This window comes from Garra rufa, chromosome 12 (genome assembly GCF_049309525.1).
Source record: "Garra rufa chromosome 12, GarRuf1.0, whole genome shotgun sequence".
Taxonomy (NCBI): Eukaryota; Metazoa; Chordata; class Actinopteri; order Cypriniformes; family Cyprinidae; genus Garra; species Garra rufa.
In genome coordinates this window covers 9,582,243-9,606,721 of record NC_133372.1, presented here as the reverse complement: position 1 = coordinate 9,606,721, position 24,479 = coordinate 9,582,243, and the positions used below count along the sequence as shown (strand labels likewise).

The 24,479-nt window shown below is 37.8% G+C and overlaps 1 protein-coding gene and 1 long non-coding RNA gene across 2 annotated transcripts in view; one reads left to right on the top strand and one right to left on the bottom strand.

Moving 5' to 3' along the window:
* The window catches only part of tmeff2b (transmembrane protein with EGF-like and two follistatin-like domains 2b), a 113,877-nt gene that overhangs the window by 83,259 nt on the left and 6,139 nt on the right, over positions 1-24,479 (top strand). The window contains exons 6-8 of the mRNA XM_073851960.1: positions 3,025-3,173; positions 12,890-13,013; positions 13,636-13,794. Of these exons, the coding sequence (XP_073708061.1) occupies positions 3,025-3,173; positions 12,890-13,013; positions 13,636-13,794 (432 nt within the window). The remainder of the gene's footprint in view (positions 1-3,024; positions 3,174-12,889; positions 13,014-13,635; positions 13,795-24,479) is intronic.
* LOC141346992 (uncharacterized) lies at positions 4,677-8,130 on the bottom strand. The gene is made up of 2 exons (XR_012357284.1): positions 8,057-8,130; positions 4,677-7,172 (listed from the first exon to the last, which is right to left on the bottom strand). It is a non-coding gene; the product is annotated as an uncharacterized lncRNA (long non-coding RNA).

The window sequence follows — 24,479 nt, the reverse complement described above, 5'->3', positions numbered from 1 at the left end:
GAACCGAATGTGTTGTTTTATTTGGCAAATAGATGTTCAAATTATCAATAAGGAGTAGGAGGTTCAATAAACCACTCTCTTTACAGACACATCTGTGTCTCCAAAGCAACATATTTCTTAGAAGTTGGAAGTCCAACAACTAATCAAATCATATTTTTCTTTCTTCAAAAGTTTCAGAAACCAATTGAACCTAAATATGTTTGTTAGTTCTTATAATTGTTTTGTTTGTTTAAATGGCTTTATCTTATTTATGGGCATTTTTCCAACTCTGGACACTGTGGACTTGAAATTAAACTACTTCATTAAATCTCTAACAGTTGATTAGATAATGTGGTGGAAATGATAGTGATGGAAAATACACTACCAGTCAAAAGTTTCTGAACAGTAAGATGTATGTTTTTAAAGATGTCTTTTCTGCTCAACAAACCTGCATTTTTTTGATACAAAGTACAGCTATTTACTATTTTTAAAATAACTGTTTTCTATTTAAATATATTTTAAAATATAATTTATTTCTGTGATTTCAAAGCCGAATTTTTAGCATCATACTCATTCATTCAGATTAGCTTCTCAAAAAGCATTTATTATTATTATTATTATTATTATTATTATTATTATTATTATTATTATTATTATTATATTATTATTATGTTAAAAACAGTAGAATTAGTTTAGGTTTCTTTGATGAATAAAAAGTTCAGAAGAACAGCATTCAGCTGAAATAAAAATATTTTATAATATTATAAATGTTACAAAATGATATAGTAGTATAGGGTTTTGAATGGTATAGTGTATAATATTACAAAAGATTCATCAAAGAATTAAAAAATACTTAACTGTTTTAAATATTGATAATAATAATGATAAAAAAAATTTTTAGAACAGCAAATCAGCATATTAGTATGATTTCTGAAGGATCATGTGACACTGAAGACTGGAGTAATGATGCTGAAAATGCTTTGATCACAGGAAGAAATTACATTTTTAAAAATATATTCAAATAGAAAACATTTTATTAGTAAAAATATTTCTAAAAATGTACTGTTTTGCTGTACTTTGGATCAAATAAATGCAGGCTTGGTGAGCAGAATAGACTTCTTTAATAACATTAAAAATCCTACTGTTCAAAAACTTTTGACTGGTAGTGTACATTGTAAAGATTTTTGGAATATAATGAACTCCTTTGTCTTGCCAGTGTTCTGTATCCTATACATTAATACTATTTTAGACATTATCTTAGACATATTTTAGAGCACAATTTGACAAAATTACAACTTGATTGGAAATGTGATATTTACTATGATTTTTCTTTGACTACTGTATTTAATTAAGTTTTGTCCATCATTGAAAATCTTGGTTTAATCCAAATGTTCTTACTGTCAGCTCACTCATGGTTTCTTTGTATTTTGCATGACGTCTCATATTTCATAAGAAGCAAATGCACACCTACATTGTTAGCTTTTTGGTAACCAAGTACACTAACTTTTGTATAATCTTATTATAATCTTTTGTATAATATATATTATAGGATGACAAATAAAGCATGTTAAAACTGATAGAAGTATATTAAAATGGTTTATTTGTTTCTTTGTTTAGATCATATACAAGTAATTAATGTTATGATGATTTTTCATATTTTAATATGAAGCCTATATATTTAAAAATATTTTATTCCAGGTAGTTGCAAAGGTAATATTTATCTCTTTTTTATTATTATTATTATTATTTTTTTTTTTTTTAAGCTAAAATAAAGTGAAACTTTAAAAAAAAAAAAAACGCATTCAAAATTAGTGCTGGGCAAGGATTAATTGCAATTAGTTACATCCAAAATAAATGTTTTCTGTTTATATAATATATGTGTGTGTGTGTGTGTGTGTGTGTGTGTGTGTGTGTGTGTGTGTGTGTGTGTGTGTGTGTGTGTGTGTGTGTGTGTGTGTGTGTGTGTACCTGGTATTCATCACAAGGATAGGAATACCAGTAGATTTTGACCTTGTGGGGACATTTCTCAGGTCCCCATGAGGAAACAGGCTTATAAATCATGCACTATGAGTTTTTTTGATGAAGTAAAAGTGTGCACAATCTCCTGTGAGGGCTAGGTTTAGGTGTAGGGTAGGTGTAGGGCGATATAAAGTACGGTTTGTACAGTATAAAAACCATTACGCCTATGGAATGTCCCCATAAAACATGTAAACCCAACATGTGTGTGTGTGTGTGTGTGTGTGTGTGTGTGTGTACATTTTTTATTATGTTTAGATAAAGACACGCATACAGTATATATTTTGAAAAAAATCACATGTATATAGTTATATTAATATAATTTATATTATATTATATATTATATAAATATATTTAATATATAAACATATTTGTCTATGTATTTGTATGTATATATATATATATATATATATATATATATATATATATATATATATATATATATATATATACACACACATATTATATACACAAAAAAGTAATTGTTGCCCAGAACTATTTAAGACTATAATAGTATCTCAATAATATGCAAATACGCTGGTCTGAGACATAACTAAAATAATAAAGTCTACACAAAAAAGGTATGTAAAGGATAGTCAAAATGAATTATGAAGGTTTAAATTAAAAGACCTCTAAGTCTGTCTGAGATTTTTCTGCAGTTTTTTTCTTTTAAAAGATCACTTTTATCAGGCTCCTAGTTTGGTAATTTTACTTTAATGGCAATGAAAAGAGTATTAATCAGTTACTGAATGCCTTACTTTAATAAATGTCCAATGTTTTTTCATAGGAGCCTGATAAAAATGTTCATTTAAAAGACAGATTTAGAGGTTTCTGCATCTGAATACTTCATATATACACAAACATAATCCTAGGTGAACAAAAATGTCACTCTTATCTAGAAAATGCATAGTTTAACCTTTCCTGTGAAACTGGATGAATGAAACTCCATCTTATGTGGACAGATGAATATTCCGCTATGAAAGTTTACTCTGCTATTAAAGTTGACTGTGTTTCTCTCTCCCTCTGCAGGTGTGTGTGCAACATCGATTGCTCCCACATCAGTTTTAATCCAGTCTGTGCATCAGACGGCCGTTCCTATGACAACCCCTGCCAGGTGAAAGAGGTGTCGTGTCAGAAGCAGGAGAGGATTGAGGTCAAATACCTGGGACATTGTAAGGGTCAGTCTCAACTCTCAATTTATTTATCACAAATGTGTTCACCTCTGCTCCAGCCTGAGAGTCTAATCACATTCATTCTGCTCACGATCTGAGGAGGTTATGAAGAAGCTTCCCACTTACAAACTGTCTCTCTTACACTCCTTTATTGGTAAATGAGATTCAGGATGCATTTTCAAGTACTTCTATTTTCATATTCAATAAAAGTGTTAATTGCATCAAATAAAGCGGCACCAAACATAAATGTTAACAGCTCTAAAAAACAAAGTGTCGCTCCTTTCCTGTGATAAACAGAGCGGTGTGAAGGAGCATATTGAAACCAGCGATTCTCTGGAGAACTATCCTGCTTTATGTGTCCTCAACAGGCCACCGTACCCTGATACCTCCCAGAGTGTGTGACAGTTTGACTGAGTGCTGTGACCTGCTTCACAGACAGTGTCAGGAGAGAGTTTGAGAGCGAGAGATAGAGAAGAAAAGAAAGAAAGAAAGAAAGATTGTGATTAATTGAGTAAACAGAGGAGGGTGTGGTGTCACTGTTGTAGCATTGATCCCTCCATTGACTTACATGGATACCCTTCAAATGCGCTCTTACACACACACACACACACACACACACACACTTTCATCTAACCGTTTAGAGGCGAAACACTGTACTCTGTCCTAAATAGTCTTTTAAAGGGCTAGTTCATCAAAAAATTAAGATTCTGTCATCATTTACTCACCCTCATTGTGCAAAGTCCATATAATTTTAGAACGGCCTGTGTGGAACAGACAGAAATTGAAGACCAAATCGTTTGCTGAAGCACTTCTTTTCCTCACAGCTCTCGAATTTCGCATTCACATATAGTAGTGCAGGAACGAGTCCTAAAACCTGGAATCAAAGTAAGCTTTTTTTTTAGTAAGTAAACTTCCCAAAAATCCCAAAATCGATATTGGTTTAAATGCCTGACATACGGTCTGTGGATAAAATACGCTCAAGATATTTTTAACACATTTTACAACATAAAATATCAGTAAAGCCCCACTGGTGATTTTATGTGCCTTGAAAAAGACAGCTAAATGAGAGTATTGGGAACATTAAACGTCATGCGGAGGAGCTAAACTCATCTACTTATTAGTCTGCTTTTACAGCCTCATTGTGTTTTTAATCTATTATCTACAGTGCCCTCCATAAATATTGGTGCCCTTGGTAAATATGAGCAAATGTGGCTGTGAAAATAAATCTGCATGATTTATCCTTTTGATCTTTTATTCCAAAAAAATCACAAAATTCTAACCTTTCACTGAAGCAAAACAATTGAAAGTAGGGGAAAATTCACAATATGAAATAAATGTTTTTCTCTAGTTCACGTTGGCCACAATTATTGGCACCCAATTGTTGCAGCATCCTTTTGCCAAGACAACAGCTCTGGGTTTTCTCCTATAATGCCTAATGAGTTTGGAGAACACCTGACAAGACATCAGAGACTATTCCTTCAGTTCTACCAGAGAGACTCTGAGGCGATAGAAATTTGAACATTTATTTGAATGAATGAATAAGACAGAAGGGTTAATGGTTTCTTTTGGCGTGGGCTCCATCCTTAATCCGTGACTGAGGTAGACTGCATTTCCTGCCTGAAGATGAAGGCAGGGGAGAGCCTTCCCCCACGTGGTATGGATGGTAGCCAACCTGGTGGTGGTGGGGAGGATGGAGGGGAACTTCGGGTACGACACCTAGGGGCAGCAGGATAGAAGAGTAAGTTTTGGTCTTTTATTCGAGGCGTCGAGCTGCTATTGGTTGTCGAGATAATCATGAATTAGAGTCATCCTGGTAGAACTTTACGCTAAAGCTTTCATTTCTACCAGAGAGACTCTGAGGCGATAGAAATTTGAACATTTATTTGAATGAATGAATAAGACAGAAGGGTTAATGGTTTCTTTTGGCGTGGGCTCCATCCTTAATCCGTGACTGAGGTAGACTGCATTTCCTGCCTGAAGATGAAGGCAGGGGAGAGCCTTCCCCCAAAGAAAAGAGCCCGAAGTACGAGTGATAATGGAAGGGTTAAGATTGCGTGAAAGTAAAATGGGCACGATTGACTTTGCTAACTGAAGCCACGATAGGCTCTCACGGTTAAGCCACGACTGGCCGATCGAGCAAGTTCCGAACTTTTGAGCCACGACTGGCCGTTTAGCCTCGATTGGCTTGATGTGAGGGACCACGTTAGGTCTTGGGAAAATAGCGAGCCACGATAGGCAATGAGTGTAAGCCGGGACGGGCGTCGAGCCTCGGTATTGAAGGCTTATCGTGGATAATATAATAATCCAATGACATATAGTAAGAGTGAGTATATAAGAGCTAATAATAAAAGCCACGACTGACTTTCGGTGAATAACGAAGCCACGACTGGCTTTCGGTGATTAGCGCCCAATATTGATGCCACGACTGGCCGTATAGCCTCGATTGGCTTGATGTGAGGGACCACGTTAGGTCTTGAGAAAAAAAAGCGAGCCACGATAGGCAATGAGTGTATGTCGGGACGGGCGTCGAGCCTCGGTATTGAAGGTTTATCGTGCATAATATAATAATCCAATGACATATTGTAAGAGTGAGTTATTGATAATAAAGCTAATAATAATGAAGACGATTGTAAATGCCACGACTGCCGTTTAAGCCGCGCAGGCTTGAGGAAGGACCATGCTAGGTCGAATAAATTTGTAAAGATAGACATAAAGGAGCGAACGGCTTCGAGTCGTTATTGCCGCTGACGTTAGGTTGCTGATTATAGTGTAGGCTTAGTCTATGAGATTACGAACGTTAGTATGATAAAGAAAATGCAAAGACGTCATATTAGTTGTAGGCTATAACGACGACGATAAGTAAAAGCATGATTGACTTTTGGTAACTTAACCACCATAAGTAACATGAACAATTCGACGTAAAACCACCACCAGTAGCTAGCGAATTCAACGTACCTTGATGATGTGAGAGACTGCTGTGCATTCAGGACCTTATGAAATTCTTATCTGATATACGTTTCGTATGCCGAAGAAGACCATCTTCCGAGCTGTTTGATGGTAGACTCTGGAACCCCTCGTTCAGCTGTCGTAGTGGCAGCGCCGATGCGGAAAGGGTTGCTAGTATAAATATCGGGTGAAGGACCGGCGGCTGTCAAGGTGGTTGATGAATGAATTCTAAACCACCGTTTAGTAATAGGTAACCCACTTAAGAGAAGAAAAGAGGTGACATACCAGAAGTGCGCAGCCGTATTTTGAGAAAGTTGAGCATAGAAGCGAAAGGGCATAGAGCCAAATTTATTTTGAAATTGAAATTGTGACACCAGACCCGGGGAATCTGATTTTGAGAGTTTAATCAGCAGTGAAACGTTATTAGGTGAAAAGTGTAAGTCTTGAAATAAATCTTTTGTTGGATCGAAACGATTACTATCGGAAGTAAACTCACCAATGCGCGAGAAACCAAAGAATGCAGTTTAAAACGTAGCTTCGAGCAGAGCGTTGGAATAGTTGTCAAGTAAGCTGTTACGAAGTTTTGAGACTAAGGTCTGAAGTATGCGGTGTGTGATAGGCTGACGTTTAGCTTTGAACACGGATTTTGACATACCCTGGAGAAGTAATCGAATGAAAGGGGACAAAAATAAGCTGGGGCAATTAGGGATATTAAACCTTGCGTGGAATAGAACACCAGCCGGAATTTTACATATAGTTGAAATATTAAGTTGGCATGATTAAAAACAGTACGTGAGGGAAGCACACACGGTCGAAATTAAAATGGGAAGTAACGGAATTTGATAGGTGAAGCAAAACATGATGAACCGGGACCAAGCATAGTTGTATGCTTTGAGAGTTGACAGTGCTACGCCTTTGCGATGTACGATTTGGCAGAAAAAGGTTGTTAAAATCCAAAGGCCTGTTTAATCCAAAGGCCTGTTTAATTCAAGAGAATTTGTTGCAGCGTGGGCACGGCGTCGGATCCTTGTTGGCCGCTGGGTAAAGTCGTCGGAATACCTGCAAACGAGAGCGAGAGAGAGCGTCAGCTTAGACATTAAAACAACCTGGAATGTGTTCGGCTTTGATGATAAAATTGTGCGTCATGGATTGCCAAGTTAGACGTCTTAAAATAGACATGATAGCCGGGCAAAGCTAACGACCTTTGTTAATGATGTGGACAGTGGCTTCGTTGTCGCAAAACAAGGTAGTACGTTTCCGTAACCGGGCTGAGCCCCAGAGAACGCTAGCAACCGCGAAAGGGTAGATTTATAGAGAGCGGACAAGGTGGATTTTGAATGAAATAGACAAATCGTGAGGCCACTTTTCTGCGAACCGCTGCCCTTGGAAGAATCCCCAAAAATCAATAGAAGTGGTTGCTTCGGTATATAGTTCGGAGCGTTGGATGATTCGGAAACGTCGTTATAGAAGGAAATGCCATTCCAGTTGTTTATGTAGCACTCCTGAGAAGGAGAATATAATGAGCAACACAACAGTCATGCGATGCTTGTTCACCGTCTTTATGTGAATGAAACAGATCCAACAATCAAACACACAAATCCGCACAACCTCAGAAAATGACAGTCTTGATACCAACTCAAATTACATGTGAAAAATACCCATGTCACACATATGTGTATAACGCACATGTATACTCCCAATAAACCTATGATCTGTAACTTCAGGTGCTTAACTTAAGAATATACAGTAACACAGCGTATAAACAACGCCATGTTCACTCGGTGCGAACACGCTAACGTGCTGATCACATGCATTAGAACACCTAGACGCATATAACACGGTAGCACAGATATAACACGTTCACATACATTGCCAACGACTCATATAATGAACATTCAGTGCTTAGTAAACCGATAACCCTTTTCTTTTAACATTAATCATACCTGAGAAGGAGAATATAATGAGCAACACAACAGTCATGCGATGCTTGTTCACCGTCTTTATGTGAATGAAACAGATCGCGTGAGCTGATAGGTGATCTCGCAGTCACATGGTGACGTGCCGTGTCGGCGTACACGGTGACGTACTGGCGTACAACCAATTACAGCGCAAATAGTCACGCATTCCCACAGTACATCTCCTTCCAAAACAATAACGATGATAAAGATATAATTAATATATTACAGGGTACCACATTTAGAAGAGACCAAAACCTAAGGTCTGAAAAACAACCGTCATCTAGGAGAAGCGAGTCGCTTAAATTTGCAACTGAATGAGCCAAATGCAGCATGCGAGATATGAAAGAACGACCTTGTTGAGACTGCCGAGAAGAGAAAGCAAGTCACGTTTGGAAGTTAAGCGAGACATGAGGAACGGTTCCATAACAGACCTGATTCGGACAATTTTTTTTTTTTTTTTTTTTTTGGTGTGGAAGAGAAGCTTGCATCTTAATAGTATCCAGAATTATGCGAGAAATTCGAGACATATGACGGGACCGATTGTTTTTTCTTCTGACGAAGGAACACCTAAGTCGCAAAATACTTGTTTAGAGTATCAAGCACGAAGCTTCAGAAGGAGGAAGGTCGATAAGCAGAAAATCATCAAGCAAATGTAACGCGAAAGGCAGCTTGCAAATATTTAAAATAAGAACGAACAGATTCATTAAAGTTATTGCACAGAGGTATACCATTGAATTCATAATTGGACGGCCTTATAGGCGAGCGCGGGGTTTGCGGGATCAGCACCATGGAGAGCGACCGGAGCACGGCAAGCGTGAACTTTTTAGGGCAGAGAGAGAAGCGGAGTGGCCGTGGGAGCTACAGCTCGAGTCAGAGTTTTTTGGCCTCCGAAAAGGCGAATAAGCAGGTCAGAGTCAACCAACGAAGGCAACAGGAGAAGCAGCTTTTGCTGAAAAAGACTTGTGAGACTCGTAAAATAGGTCCCGCCATATCTTAGATTAAAGTCTGCCATCATAGCTAGATAAAGTTCTAATTCCTCTCTGCGATTGGGGAAAACTAAAAGCAATGACGAATTCGGTAAAAGGCAGGTTTCGTTGTAGCCTGGGATCTGAAGTTAAGTAGGACTGCCACGTCGCCACAGTCGATCGTCTGCCTGTCAATCACGGGTCGTGGTAACAGCAGTGCGGCAGGTTAATGTCTTTACCTGAGATGATGTCATATCTTATTTTGGGAGACACTGAAGCAGCAGCGAGTGGAACGAATGGTCTACCGAAAACCTGGGCCTTCAGAGCCGTTGAGAGATTGAACGCTGCAGGAGGAAATGACGTAGCGGCGTTTTGTAGCGGAGTCTGAACTGGAGATGTTGCGAAAGTCGACGTGGCAGGAAAAGTGGAGAGTGCAGCAGAGGAAATAGAATCGATGACTGAAGGGGAGACTGAGACGGAGGCGGAAGACGTCGCGGGAATATATGGTTCGGGTGCGCGCGAAGCGAAGGCTGACTGGAAGAAGCTCAGACTAGTTTCGAAACATTTCACGGTTTCGGTGAGCTGGAGAAAAGCGGATGATGAAGCCGGAAGGCTACCCAGCGTGTAGGAAGCAAGGAGGATGAGGTCATCGTGGGTCAAGTCGTTGCTGACGAGGATGCCGGAATCCAGTAAGGTGGCCGCGATATTCTCGGGAGGCCACTGAACCCAGGGAGATTCTTTAGAATGCGCATACTCCGGTGCAGGGAGGCGGGCGAAAGAGGAACGGAGTCTTCGTCAGAGATTGCAAGATCAACGAGCTGTTTTTGAAACATCTTGAGCTGCTAGAGGAATCGACCAGACGGAACTTCGGGTACGACACCTAGGGGCAGCAGGATAGAAGAGTAAGTTTTGGTCTTTTATTCGAGGCGTCGAGCTGCTATTGGTTGTCGAGATAATCATGAATTAGAGTCATCCTGGTAGAACTTTACGCTAAAGCTTTCATATCTCTGCAGATCCTTTAGATTCCTTAAGTTCACCCCACTCATTTTCTATAGGGTTCAGTTCAGGAAACTGGGACGGCCATGACAGGAGCTTCATTTTGTACTCAGTGACACATTTTTGTGTTGATGGAAAATCCAACCAAAGCCCATTTTAAGATTTCTAACAGAGGCAGTCAGGTTTAGATTTTTTATCTGTTGGTATTTGATAGAATCCATGATCCCATGTATCTGAACAAGATGTCCAGGACCTCCGGCAGAAAAATAGGCCCACAACATTAAAGATCCAGCAGTATTTTTAACCGTGGACATGGGGTACTTTTTATCCTTGTTTGCACCAAAACCAACCCCAGCTCTTTTTTTTTAGTTTCTTCTGACCAAAGAAGCCAATCCTGTTTGAAGTTTCAGTCGTGTCTGACAGCTGAATAGGCTGGAATTTGTTTTTGGATGAGCGAGGAGGATTTTTCTTGAAATCCTCGCGAATAACATGTGGCAATATACTTCAGAGACATTTTACTCATAAAAATTTCTAGGGGTGCCAATAATTGTGGCCAACATGCATTGGAAAAAAAAACATTTATTTTACTTTTACTTTACTTCAATGAAAGGTTAGAATTTTGTGAATTTTTTAATGAAAGATCAAAAGGATAAACGATGCAGCTTTATTGTTACAGCCACCTTTGCTTATATTTACCAATGGTGCCAATATTAATGAGGGGCACTGTATATAGCATTTTATTTTTATTAAAAAAACAACAGCTCAAAATCTTTTTTTATTGTGTAATTGTGTAAATGTGAAAATAAAGTCAACCTTTTGGATGCCTAATGCATGTTTTAAAGCAGTCATGAAATGCATATTTTACTTTTATAAATTACTTTATAATGTTTCCTAAGGTACACTTATCATCTCAGTATGTTTTTTGTTCATTACAAAATCATAATTTAGACACAAATTATAATTTTCTACCCTGAATTTAGCACTCTGATTGAACACTCCATTGGAAGAAAATAATAAGAGACTTGTTGAGCAGTGTAAACTGTATCATTGATTATAATGGGAGTTTTAGCAAAAATGCAAATCACTGATATACTGCTCCAGCAATTAAAAGAAGAATGAACTTTGATCACTTTCTGTATATAAAATAATCACAATACAGATAACAGATGGTTTTCACGCTACTAAGAACTGATCATTTATCACTGGCTTGATTCTCTGAGGCATACACAACAGTAAACCATTTGTGACAAAGAACATCTGTACATGAGGCATTACACCAATTACAGGTCGTGATAGTCATAAAATGCACTTTCAGATTTTTATATTACATTTCTCAAAGTTAGTTTGCAAAGCTTTTTGTACCAAAACAAGGTCTTTTTTTATTGATGACACTCCTCCTTGATTACATATGTGACCCTGGATCACAAATCCAGTCATAAGGGTCAATTTTTTGAAATTGAGAATTATACATAAGAATAAATAAGCTTTCCATCAGTGTATGGTTTGTTAGGACAGGACAATATTTGGCCGAGATACAACTATTTGAAAATCAGTAATCTGAGGGTGCAAAAAAAATCTAAATACTGAGAAAATCGCCTTTGAAGTTGTCCAAATGAAGTTCTTAGCAATGCATATTACTATTCAAAAATTACGTTTTGATATTTTTATGGTATGGCAATTTTGACCCATACAGTGTATTGTTTGCTATTGCCACAAATATATCCATGCTACTTATGATCACATATAATCATGATGCGTTACGGTGCATGCTTAGGGGAAATCAATCCCATATTTGAATATTAGTGTTGAAATGTGCAGTATGTTTTTAGTGCGTAAATGTGTAAATATCAAGAACATTTTGAGTCTCCATTTTACGACCCCTTTAAGCAAAGAGCTTTTCCTCAAAAACATAATTAAATGTGTTGCTTTGACAAGAGCGAGTTGCTGTTAGAATACAATTCGAGCAAGTCACTTGCCAAATTGGCTGATAGACTGCAAACAAGTACCTGCATTTGGCTGGTGCTGGGTGTTAATTTGCCACCATGCAAACCACTCATGATGTTTGCAGTGGTTCTATAGATTTATTTTTTAAAGTTTAAAGGAGTAGTTCACTTTCAGAACAAGATTTTTTTTTTTTTTTTTTTATGTACTCACCCCCTTGTCATCCAAGATGTTCATGTCTTTCTTTCTTCAGTCGTAAAGAAATTGTGCTTTTGGAGGAAAACATTTCAGGATTTCTCTCCATATAATGGACTTCTATGGTGCCCCTGAATTTAAACTTCCAAAATGCAGTTTAAATGCAGCTTCAAAGGGAAGAAGGGTCTTATCTAGCAAAACGATCGGTTATTTTCTAAAAAAACATTTACAACTTATATACTTTTTAATCTCAAATGCTTGTCTTGCCAAGCTGAGCTCAAGCTGACAAGATGAGCATTTGAGGTTAAAAAGTATATAAATTGTACTTTTTTTTTTTTTTTTTTTAGAAAATAACCCATCATTTTGCTAGATAAGTCCCTTTTTTCCTCTGTGATCGTTTAGAGCCCTTTGAAGCTGCATTTTGGAAGTTTAAACTCGGGGGCACCATAGAAGTCCATTATATGGAGAGAAATCTAAAATGTTTTACTCAAAAAACATAATTTCCTTACGACTGAAGAAAGACATAAACATCTTGGATGACAAGGGGGTGAGTACATTGTCTGTAAATTTTTGTTCTGAAAGTGAACTACTCCTTTAATGACACTTTTTACATTATCTTTCATGATTTCATCACAAACCAACCCTTCACACAACCACAACAACTAACCTGACAACATGGAATTACAGTCTCTCTCTTCCTTTCTTGTTCGGGTGTGTTTAGAGGAGAAAGACCAGGTGAGCGAGGTACCTTGGGGTCTTTACATCCCATGTCCGGAGCGATACAAGAACTACTGTGTCCATGGAGAGTGCGAGTATCCTAGCAACCTCTCGCCCCCCACCTGCAGGTAAGCGCACCACACGACACAGACAACATATCAAACTCTTCCTTCTCCTCACCCACGCGCCCACAGACTCTTTAAAGGACAGTGTGAGATTGATTTTGGAGAAGCGCTGAGAAGACAAAAGCAGGGCAGAGCACGAGAAATGAGAGAAGATGAGAAGTGATGAAAGATGCGCAAGGAAAAAGTGTGAAGGAAAGACAAAAAGAGAACAGAAATTGTGTGTGTGTGTGTGTGTGTGTGTGTGTGTGTGTGTGTGTGTGCCTCCCCCTGAAAGATGACTCATTCCTACCAGCTGTGCGTGTGTATGTGTGTGTGTGTGTATGCCGGCTGGCAGGTGTCCCTTTAACCGCCTCCTCTGAGAGGTCGAGGCTTTAATTAAACAAGACTATGTTTTTCCCAGTGTGCACCAGCTCCCCGCTGCACACTCACTCCCACACACACACACACACACACGCACTGCTTTTTTGCACCTATAAACACTGAATGCCTAATAATTATCCACAAACAGTGGCATCAACATCCTACTGCCATTTGATTATGCACATGCTCTTTCCCTGCCCTGCTGAAATAGTTATTGATTATGATCTCCCATTATGATCTTTTAACATTGTTGTGTGTTTTTCAGTTGTCATTCGGGCTTCATTGGGCCGCAGTGTGACAGGAAGGACTATAACGTGATGTACGTGGTGCCTGGTTCGGGAAAACTGCGTTACGTTCTGATCGCATCCATCATTGGAGCTCTGCAAGTGGCCATTATCTGCCTCGTAGTGCTTTGCATCACACGGTAAGCTTAAACACATAAATCCCTCAGATATGTGGCTAAGGTTTCTCTAACTTCATGCATGCACAGTCACGCACTTCTGATGACGATTACCATGCAGCTGGAAAAATAAGATCTAAAAGTTATGGGGAATAAGTCAGGAATGTCAGAGCTAAATGAACAGACAGTGTTTCAGCCAGAGTCTATCCACATGTGCATTGTCTTTTCGGTATGAAACTGAAGCTGTAAAATCTTATTTTTATTTGTTATTTCACAAGAGTATTAATGCATAACAGCACAGAGATTTCAAATTTACAGGAATCATGGCAGCAAATATGTAAGCCCAAAAAAAAGACACATTAAATTTGTTTTCTTGTTTTTGTAATTTTCATTTTTTTTTTTTTTTTTTTTTGAGAAACAAGACAAAAATAATAACATATTGCCTTCAGATAATGATATTATAGGGCTGGGCGGTATACCTTTTCATACCAAATACCGGTGTTTGTTTGTTTTTTAAATGATATTCATTTTTCATATACCCCAATACCGGTTAGTGTGCATACAAAGCGTCGGGAAAACGTACGTTGATGCAAACAGAAACTGCAGCTTGCACGTGCTTGTCTGAAGCAACACATCTGCGGTGTGGACGTATTTCATTATTTCTGAGAAAGACCCAGGGTTAGCGATTTGCAAAACTTATAATACCGAAATTTCAAGAGGGGGTGTGTCTGCAGTGATGAGAGCAGAGATCGGAGCATTGCGCGCAGACAGATGGAGATGTAGCTTTCAGTTACGTTGCAATATTTTATAGATATGTCTTTTCTATATATACTGTATTTTTTTTTATATAAATATTTATGTTTTAAACCATGGAGGTGAGCCAATGGATATCACACATGCAATGTGAAAACTGCCCAATATGTTAAAGTGAAAGTAAAAACTGACTTTCAGCATCTGACGTGCATTCTTTCAGAGACAATGAGAGACGATTATACTTAATATGCTGACATTAATTTAGTCCCTTAATATTTTTCTTGTGCCCCGAACATGGTGGGAAAAAAATAAAAAGAAACGTATTTTGTGTAAGGTTTGTTTTTGAAAGTCTTAAATAAAGCTCTTAATTTTCATTGATGACTGCAGTATTAGGAGGTTATGAAAGTCATAATTATGATTTCAGGTGGTCTTAAATGTGGGAACTGGAAGGCAATAATTGCGATGAAACTTCAAAAAGCTATCCATTGAATAAATATGAGCGCTGCACGTTTCAAAGTCATTTGCTGCTTTGTGTACCATTCTGATAACGCCTCCTGCTGGAAGAGAAACGCATAGAGTTGTAAATGTGAACTCATGGATCCACAAGATAATGTGTTATAAAAATTTAAACAATTTAAACAAAGGCAGTAAAATATATGTATATGTTAAGTAATATAATACTTGATTGATAATAATTGTTTAAACTGATATAATTGATTTATTCTTTGAAACTTTAATATTAATTTATGTAATTGCAATGCCTTGATTCTAGTAAGATTTAGTACACAGTCATAGCCATAAATGCAATGGTACTAATAATTGGCATAATTCTTTCGGTTTTCAGTTTCGGCCAAGAATTTTCATTTCGGTGCATCACTGCATCCTATGTAAATGTGGTCAGGCTAAAGTTGTAGCTGCAGGAGGCAACACAAGCAATTTGCTTCACCACCTCCGCCACAAACATGTCCTGGAATATGAAGAATGCACAATAAAGTGTTGTGTATTTTGACTGCAAGAAATGAATTCTAATTTCTTCACCTCATTACAGAGTACCACTGTCACTTCTTTCTGAACAGCAGCATATTGTGAGACCAATCAAACCTGGGTTAATACTAGTCTGGTCAATGTAAGCCAATATACTGCAGTAATTATTCTCTAATTTATTAGGAAATGTGGTTAACACCTAGTCATGCATGAAAAAAATAAATAAAAAATACCGCCATATACCGTGATGCCGTATAATTTTGAAAAAATACAGTGATATAAATTTTTGGTCATACCGCCCAGCTCTATGATATTATATTAATTAATTACATACTGCATTACATTTATCAATTTATTATCTATTTAATAATCTTTTATTAGGGAACCATGGGTGTTAAGACTTGTATGGCTTAATACACTGCAAAAAAATGTTTTCTTACTTACATTTTGTCTTGTTTCCAGCCAAAATATCTAAAAATTCTTAAATCAAGAAGGATTTTCTAGTTAAAATTATTTTCTTGTTTTCAGAAAAAAACTGGTCAACAAGCTAAATAATCTATCAATGTGGTAAGCAAAAAAATCTAATTTCAAACAGAAAACAAGATTATTTTTCTTTCCCCATTGGCAGATTATTTAGCCTGTTTCAAGCAAAAACACTTAATTTTGACTTGTATTTTCTGAAAACAAGAAAATATTTTTTACTTGTCTAAAAAGTTTATAGATATTTTGGCTGAAAACAAGACAAAACATCTAAGTAAGAAAAGCTTTTTTTCACAGTGTATAACGTAAATGATGTCTCTTACTGAAATATGTAGCAGAAAACAAATGAAAGACTTAAGTTGTTTAAAAAATCCACATTGTTTTTTTGGACTATGGGGTGGCGACATTATTTCAATGACGTGAAATGGTTGCACTCTACCTGTTGCTATTTTTACCGCAACAACTCTAAAAATAAAATATTGATACGATAACCACATTGAGTGGCTTTTGGTTGTAATTTTTAGTCGAAGGGCAACAAGAGAAGCGATGTAAGTCTTCACTGCTTTTCTAGCGATAAGAAGAGTAGAAAAGAATGGGAAGTTGCTTGTGAATAATGAATAAAACTACCTAAAGATTTTCGTCTTTGTTCTCTCCACTTTAGCCCTGATGCCTTTGAGGCTTTTAGTTGACCACAGCTATTGAAAGAGCTTACAAATGGCAGAGACAAGAAACGCAAGATGCCATCCTGGCAGGATGTAAACATGCAGATGATGAGTTTCTCAGCTTAGATTTTACTCGATATCTGAGCTGTTTAGACTCCTTGTGGGGAAAATCGATTTGGTACCTGTAAGCTCGATTTGGTACCTGTAAGCTCTTTTAGTAGCTGTGGTCGTCATATGAGTATTTTTTTTTTCAGAGCTGTGTATTCTGAATTGTGTTGTGGTAAAAATAGCAGCGGGTAGTTCACCAAGCACGCCACGTCATAATGGCGCCCCCAAAGTCCAAAATATGTATAAAACAATGTGGATTTTTTCATGGGTAGTTTTCTACTACTGTACATATTTCAGTAAGAGACATCTTTACATTATATTAAGCCATACATGTCGTAATACCCAGGGTTCCCTTTAAAATTATTTAAAATTATTATTATTATTATTTTTTTATAATTCATATTATTAAATTAAAATTATTTAAAAAAATAATAATTAAATTAATTCTTGATGTACTGTTTATATCTTTATTCTCTTATAAAAATGTAATTCTTTGTCACATTATTTTACAACTTGTATTGAACTTATCTTTTTGACATGGATAACCATAGGTATAATGTGTCATTGTATAGAAACACAGCCTGGGCATTCTACTACTCAACTCTGCTCTTTATTTTTCATAGAAAACAAAATAACACCATACACTAGCATTCCAAAGTTCAAGCCCACTTGTTTTTCATTTATTTGTTTGTTTGTAAGAAATGTATACTTTTTAACCTGCAAAGATGCTTTAAATTGATTAATTGATAGTAAAGACCTTTATAACATTACCAAAGATTTCTATTTACCAAAGAATCCTAAAATGGTTTTCCATAAAAATATGAAAGCAGCTGTTTTTAACATCAATAATATACAGTTGCAGTCAAAATTATTCAACCCCCTGGCCCTGCAAGACATTTGGCTGCGGAGAACAACATTTTATGAAACAATTCAACAAATACATCAGTAAACTATTAAAGAAAGTTTAATACACATTGGAGTGATTCTGAGACTGTAACATTGATGAATCATGATAAAAAATCAAATTGGCTCTAAACATTCATGTTCAAAATTATTCAACCTCCAAAAGTAAAATTTGGTCCATAATCTTTTATTCTTTAAAACCACCAATAAACGCTGCTTTGAAGTGCTTAGAAGCTTCCGCCACCTCTCTGCTTCAGTCTAGGCCCATTCCTCGCCTGAAAATGCTTTCAGATCACTGATAATATTTGATTTTCTCTTTTTGCCATCTTTCTTCAAATTCAACCGAATATTTTCAATGAGAATTAAATCTGGAGACTGAACAGGCCACTCAAGGACATTCTATGACTGATCCCTGAACCAAGCATAAGTAGATTTGGATGTATATGGGATGGCTATCCTGCAAGAAAAGTTCAGTGATCATCAGCTTCAGTCTTTTGACCAAAGGCATCACAATTCTTGCCTAAATGACCTGATACTTAAAAGAATCCATTATGTGCTTCATATGGTCTTGATGATTTCCACTTCTTGCTACAGTAAAACACCCCAATAACAGGACTCCACCTCCATGTTTAACTATGGAGATGGTGCTCTCCTGCTTATAAGATTTTCCTTTTATGCACTAGACATACCGTTGATCCATACGTCCAAAAAGTTAGTTTGGTCACATCACTCCAAAAAACATTCTTCCAGAACTCCACAGGTCTATCCAAATGAATTTTAGCATGTTAAAGTCTCAACATGAAGGCCATTCTAGTCTTGTGTTCATCTTACACTCTACATTAAAATGTGTTTCCTTCTTTCGTCGGGTCATCTTGCAAGTCTTTGGCTGTACATTGCAGGTTTTTCTCTTTGCTCTGATAAAACATTTTATGATATTGTGCTTTTTTGTTCAACACCCTCAAAGGATTTCTGGTACAACTAAGGAATAAGGTGGCCATCAGTGTCAGAACTTGTAATGTCTTGGAAATCTTCATATAGCCTTAGACTTTCTAAAGTAATAAAAAAATTTTCTTCTCTATAGCTTTTGTGAGATCTCTTGACTTTGTCATATTTGCTACTCAACTTCAGCACATGCGTGCGTTAACGGTAATGTATGTGTAACAGCTCAAGCTAATTCTGTTTGCTAAAGTTTCCAAAGTATTAACTGTGTTTTAAGACAATTTTGTTTCCCACCATACAAATAAGTGATTAAAAAAATGTTGAATAGGGGTTGAAAAATTATGACAGCTGTGTTATTAAAAAATCCTAGAACTCAAAAATATCACTTTTAATATGGCAGTAATCTGTTATAGATGAAATTTTTATAAAGTCCTGTCTCTTTAGAAAAGCATGTATTTGTAAAGTACTACAGTCCCTGAGGGGTTGAATAATTTCGATTGCAACTGTATGTTTCTTGAGCACCAAATCAGCATATTAGTATGATTTCTAAAGGATCATGTGACACCAAAAAGTAATGACTGATGAAAATGCAGCTTTAACGTCACAGGAATAAATTACATTAAATCTTTTGAATGGTAGTGGTCATATTTTCAAGTATTTTGGACAAACTATCCCTTTATTATATATATATATATATATATATATATATATATATATATATTATACACAGTGACTACAAAAAGTATCTTGACCCTTAAAAGGTTAGTTCACCCAAAACTTCTTTCATTCATTACAATGTCCTTATACCCTTTCTGGGCCTTGAATGTGGTAGTTGCATTGCTGTCTATGCAAGGTCAGAAAGCTCTCAGATTTAATTAAAAATATCTTAATTTGTGTTCAGAAGATGAAGAAAGGTTTTACGTGTTTGGAACCACATGAGGGTGAGCAATCAATGAGAGAATATTCATTTTTGGGTGAACTATCCCTTGAAGTAAAAACATTATTACTTGCATAAATATTTTTAAGTTATCTTGATTGTCTAATTACTTTTTGGGGCGACTCTATGTTATGTATGAACTGCATCTGTACAGAAACAACACACACACACACACACACACACACACGGAGCTACGCTCACAGCTTTGCTGATTATAATGGCATGGGAGTGTTGGAGTATTGTCGCATTGCACAGTTCCTCTGTATAATTTATTCAAAATTCAACAGTTTTGTTTTTCCTGCTGCCGAGAAGGACAGTGTGATTTCCTTGATTGTCTGATGCATGAAGCAGCCAATTAATTCAGTAACAGTTCTCAGCTTGATCTAGATATGAAGCCTACATAAATAAATACAGACACACAAGTTTATAAAAGTAAATCAGAATAACTCTGCCTGCAATGTCCAAATCAACAATTATGAATAATGTTTATGAAACCTGACACAAACGTGCACAGGCATGAAGTAAAAGGTGTTTGAGAAGTGCACAGTGTTCACCGCAGTGCCCTCCTTCACCTTACAGCCCGCAACCGGTTTCTATAGCAACACACTTTCTAACTGCAGCAGTGACTTAGGACGTCTTTCTCTTATCGGTCTCCTCTTGCTTTCTCCCCTTTAATTTTCTCAAGTCCTGTCTTTCACTGTCTCACACACTCTCTCTCTCTCCTCTGTCTGTCGGCGTCTTTCGCTCTGTCATTCAGTCTAGCTAATCAAAGATGCTCAGACTGAAGCACATGTTTAATCAAACACACTCCTGCAAGGGTGCAGAGTCGGCGTAGTGATTAGGTGATTATAATGATTCTCTGACGCTGTGTTGCATGCAGAGTGTAAGAGCTACAGGGAGGTAGCAAAAGTACAGTGAAAATACAAAGACTGGAAAGAACATCAAGCACTCTCTGACGAGCGATCATTCACATTCGTTGACCTTTTAAAAGTTTACAATGCACAGTCTTTTTCCTCCACTGTGCCTATGTACTGTTCTACCTGTGAGCAGGCTTTCTGAGGCCTCTAATGTGTTATGGTTGTTTTGATTGTTGCTTTGTCCCGTAACGAGGCTCCCAGGGACGCGCGGGGCGGTGGAATGGACCATGTTGTCATAATGGCTCTGTTGCCCTCAGTGTTTCCTCCCATGGGGGAAATTGCCACCTCACTTTTGTATAATCAGCACAAATGGGCATCGACTACAATCCATTTAATATAACTCTCCAAAAGTAGCCCTGTAGGATTCTAAAGGAGGGGGTTTATTGATTAAAGACAGTGAAAGATTTGCCAAACAGACACAACAATGCAGCAAAAATGGTTTGCAGGGATTTAACGTCTAGCTTTTGGGGATAACTTTGGCTATTATAGTTTCAGAGTGTGTACAAGTAGGCTAAGTTGACATTAGAAATGGGAGGGTGAACTGTCCTGATATCATTATGAAGAACAAACCCTTAATAAAAAAAAAAAAAGGAACAAAACAAAAAGTGGCATAATTTGGTCTCCAAAATTACAGTCTAAAGCTCTGTTCAGACAGTAATTGTTTCCCAAGTGGTTGTCTGTAAAAATAAATTTACATGGCACCTCAGTGATAAAACTCAGTGGGTAGAGTAGCCAAAAACTGAACTCAATTAAAAGTACAAGTACTTTTATAAATAATTACTCAAGTAAGAGTAAAAGTAATCATATATCAAGTACGAAAAAGAAAAGTAAAGAAATGCCCCTGTGGAAATCTGATTACTGATGCTTCTGAGGTGTGATTGGTTATAATGCTCAATGCTGCAGACCGCGCTCAAAAATAGATTTGATGCAATGTAATAAAGCTACTATAAAAGAAATGCCGCGATGTACACGTTTCATTGATTTTACTTTACACATTTCACATGACAGTCGATCTAGCTTACCACTACTACAATATTACTTAAATGAAATCGTACCTGTGGCATCATTCACAAACTTCACACACAGGGTTTAAATAATAAAGATTGTCATTGCAGTCCAACAGTAGAATTTGTACATTTGGCTTCGATTGTGGATATTTATGTACTCCGTGTTCTTAAAGTTGCAATAGGTGATGGTCTTCAGAAACGTTTTTTTTTTATGCTGGTTAAAAGTCTCTTCACATCCCGATAGCAATCGTTAAGTTAAGTAAGGAACAATTGACGACGGGCCGTAGAATTCTTAGAAAATAATGCACACCCGAGGTGTTATTCCGCTTATACTACAGTTACCACACCTCAAGACATCGATCAAATGATATGTTTCAAGACATTCGTCCCGTTTTTATCCTTAAAACGCTATTGTGAGTAGGATTAATTTCTTACGCAGCTCATTTAACAGCTCCGTTGCTAGTTCCAAAACGTCATTTTAGAACTAGTAACGACGCTTGAGCTGTTAATAGCAAAATAATGCCGTTAATAATGAAGTTTAGACAGACCGAAAGACAAGCAGACAGACGGAAAGAGTGAGGGAGAGAAACTAATGCTGCGTCTGAAATCGCATACTGCTTCAGTAGGTACTACATTTAAATTCAAACGTACTTCATGACCGTTAAAACAGTACGTTCTATATAGTATGAATGTGGGTAGTATGAATGGAATTCGGGCGTATTACATCCGCCACGTCTCCACTTTCCGCCATTTTTTTGAATAACGACTCCTCTCCTGGAGCCTGAAGTGTCCATTGGATGCGTACTGCAGAATTCGGGCGGAAGCAGTAGGTCATCCGGGTACTTCTCGCCTACTATATTTCGAATACTATGAATTCGGACATACTACTCGCCTCACATACTGTTTTTCGCGTTCTATATAGTAGGGAAGTATGCGATTTTGGACGCAGCGTCAGTGTATGACTTTACCTCTCTCAAGTCTGTGTGTCTCTCAAGGGTGACTGGCAGCATCGTCTCTACTAACAGTTAAACTTTAAGTTCATTTTCTTCAAGACCACGCCATTGTTACCTCGCGTGAGAGCTGTCATGTCGTTTTTAAGTTGTTAATCGTCAGAGCAGCGCTAACAACATTAGCGCGAATGCTAACGCGAGTGCAAACTGTAACGTTATGTGTGTGCGTCTGTGAGGTGAGTGAAAGAGGGCGAGAGAAATAGAGTTTGTGCTTTCCGTACATAATAAAACGTAATATATTGTGAAAAAAAAACATGGAAATAATCTGTCGTTTTTATCCTGATGTTTACTGTATTTATTAGTTTGGCCAGTGTCATTGTGGGTTTTAGTTATTTTGCTGTTTTGGGCTGTAAGGACCTTTGAAATAACTGAAATCGTATGGCGAAGTGATACAGACATGCACTGCGGTCTAAAGCCCCATTCACACTACACGCGACATGCAGCGACTAAGCAACGCGGTCCCATTCATTTCAATGGAGAGCCGGCGATTTCCGGCGACGAGAGCGACAGTGGCCGTCAGCGACCGTTGGCGACCGGATGTGGGCGTGTCCAGCGACGCGACAAAGTTCAGAATCTCTAAACTTTATGCAAATGAAGAGCGACTTTCGGGAGCGACAGCCAATAGGAAAGAAGACGATAGTGCTCGTGATCATTCTCCTTTCAGCTCCAGCAGTGATTGTCCTGTTTTATATGACATGTCCATGCCCACATACAAAAATAATGTCAACTGCATTAAAATGAATTGTAACCTGCTTGTCTTTGTTTCTAAAGTTGCTTTGGATAAAAACATCTGTTAAATGACGTTACTAAGCAACCAGTAATGAGAACGCCCACTAGTGACCTCATCGCCAGCCTCTGGCGACATGCAGCGACAGAAGTCGCGTCTAGTGTGAACGGGGCTTAAAGCTGCCTGGAACTACGTTCGCCGTGCGTTTCCCTGAATATAATGCACACCTCTAGAACGTTCGTCAGCCAATCAGATTCAAGCATTCAACGGCCCTGTAGTATAAGTGGTCTAAATGTATTTATATGTTCTGTGGAAGGTGTAGGACCAAGAAATGTTCGTCCAATCAAAATGTTCGGTCCGAACATTACGATAGGCTGTCCTATCTGCTAGTCAACATATGTATTTGCATACCTCTGCGCACCCTGTTTGCGCAGACAACATAAGTCATCAGCACGTTCATGTACGCTGTGCAGACAGAGCAAAAATGGAAGGCAAACATCAACAACCTGATCTTCCTTTCTGGTTTACTTTTACTAACTGCACCAGTGTTTTCATGGTTAATGGTAAATTGAACATTTCAACTCTGTGTTACAATGTATTGTAGTATTGCTGTCTCTAATCGTCTGGTCTGTGTGTGTAGATGCATCCAGGCTTTGGACGGCAATTTGCAGGGAGAGTGGGACGTTCACTTTCAGTGCTATCAGGCTAAAGTTAGCAATTCTAAGTGATGTTTTATTAACAAGTTTCGGGAGGAGCTCGCACAGATAATTAACACGGCCAATTCACCCTTAGCGATCACTCTCCCTATCCAATCAACCCAGGAAAAAACCCTATAAATATCACAACATTCCTACCTTCATCATCTCTTGTCTTGTTAACGCCCCTCCTCCACCCCGTCTCCTCACCTTCAGCCCTTAAGGGGGAGCGCTTATAGGGTTCGGACCAGTGCTGAGCTCGGACCCCTCCCCCTGGGCGGGGGAGAGCCCCGGGCTCGGGAATGACTACCGAGCTCGAGGCCCTCTCCCGGACAGCACGCCAAATACGCACAACCTTTCGCTCAGTTTATTATCCGTAAGAGGGAACTCGTGAAAGATCTCCTATTGCACCTTTAATCAAAACTCTCTATCTGTAAATCATACAAGTTTTACTGCCTCTAGTGTTCATTTCAACTAGAAACTGCAGTGATTCGTACATAGAGGTACATTTTTTTCAGTTTTGCAGAAATTTAAATAGAAGCACATATTTCCAATGAGCCTATATACCTCTCGCTGTGGTGGAGCAG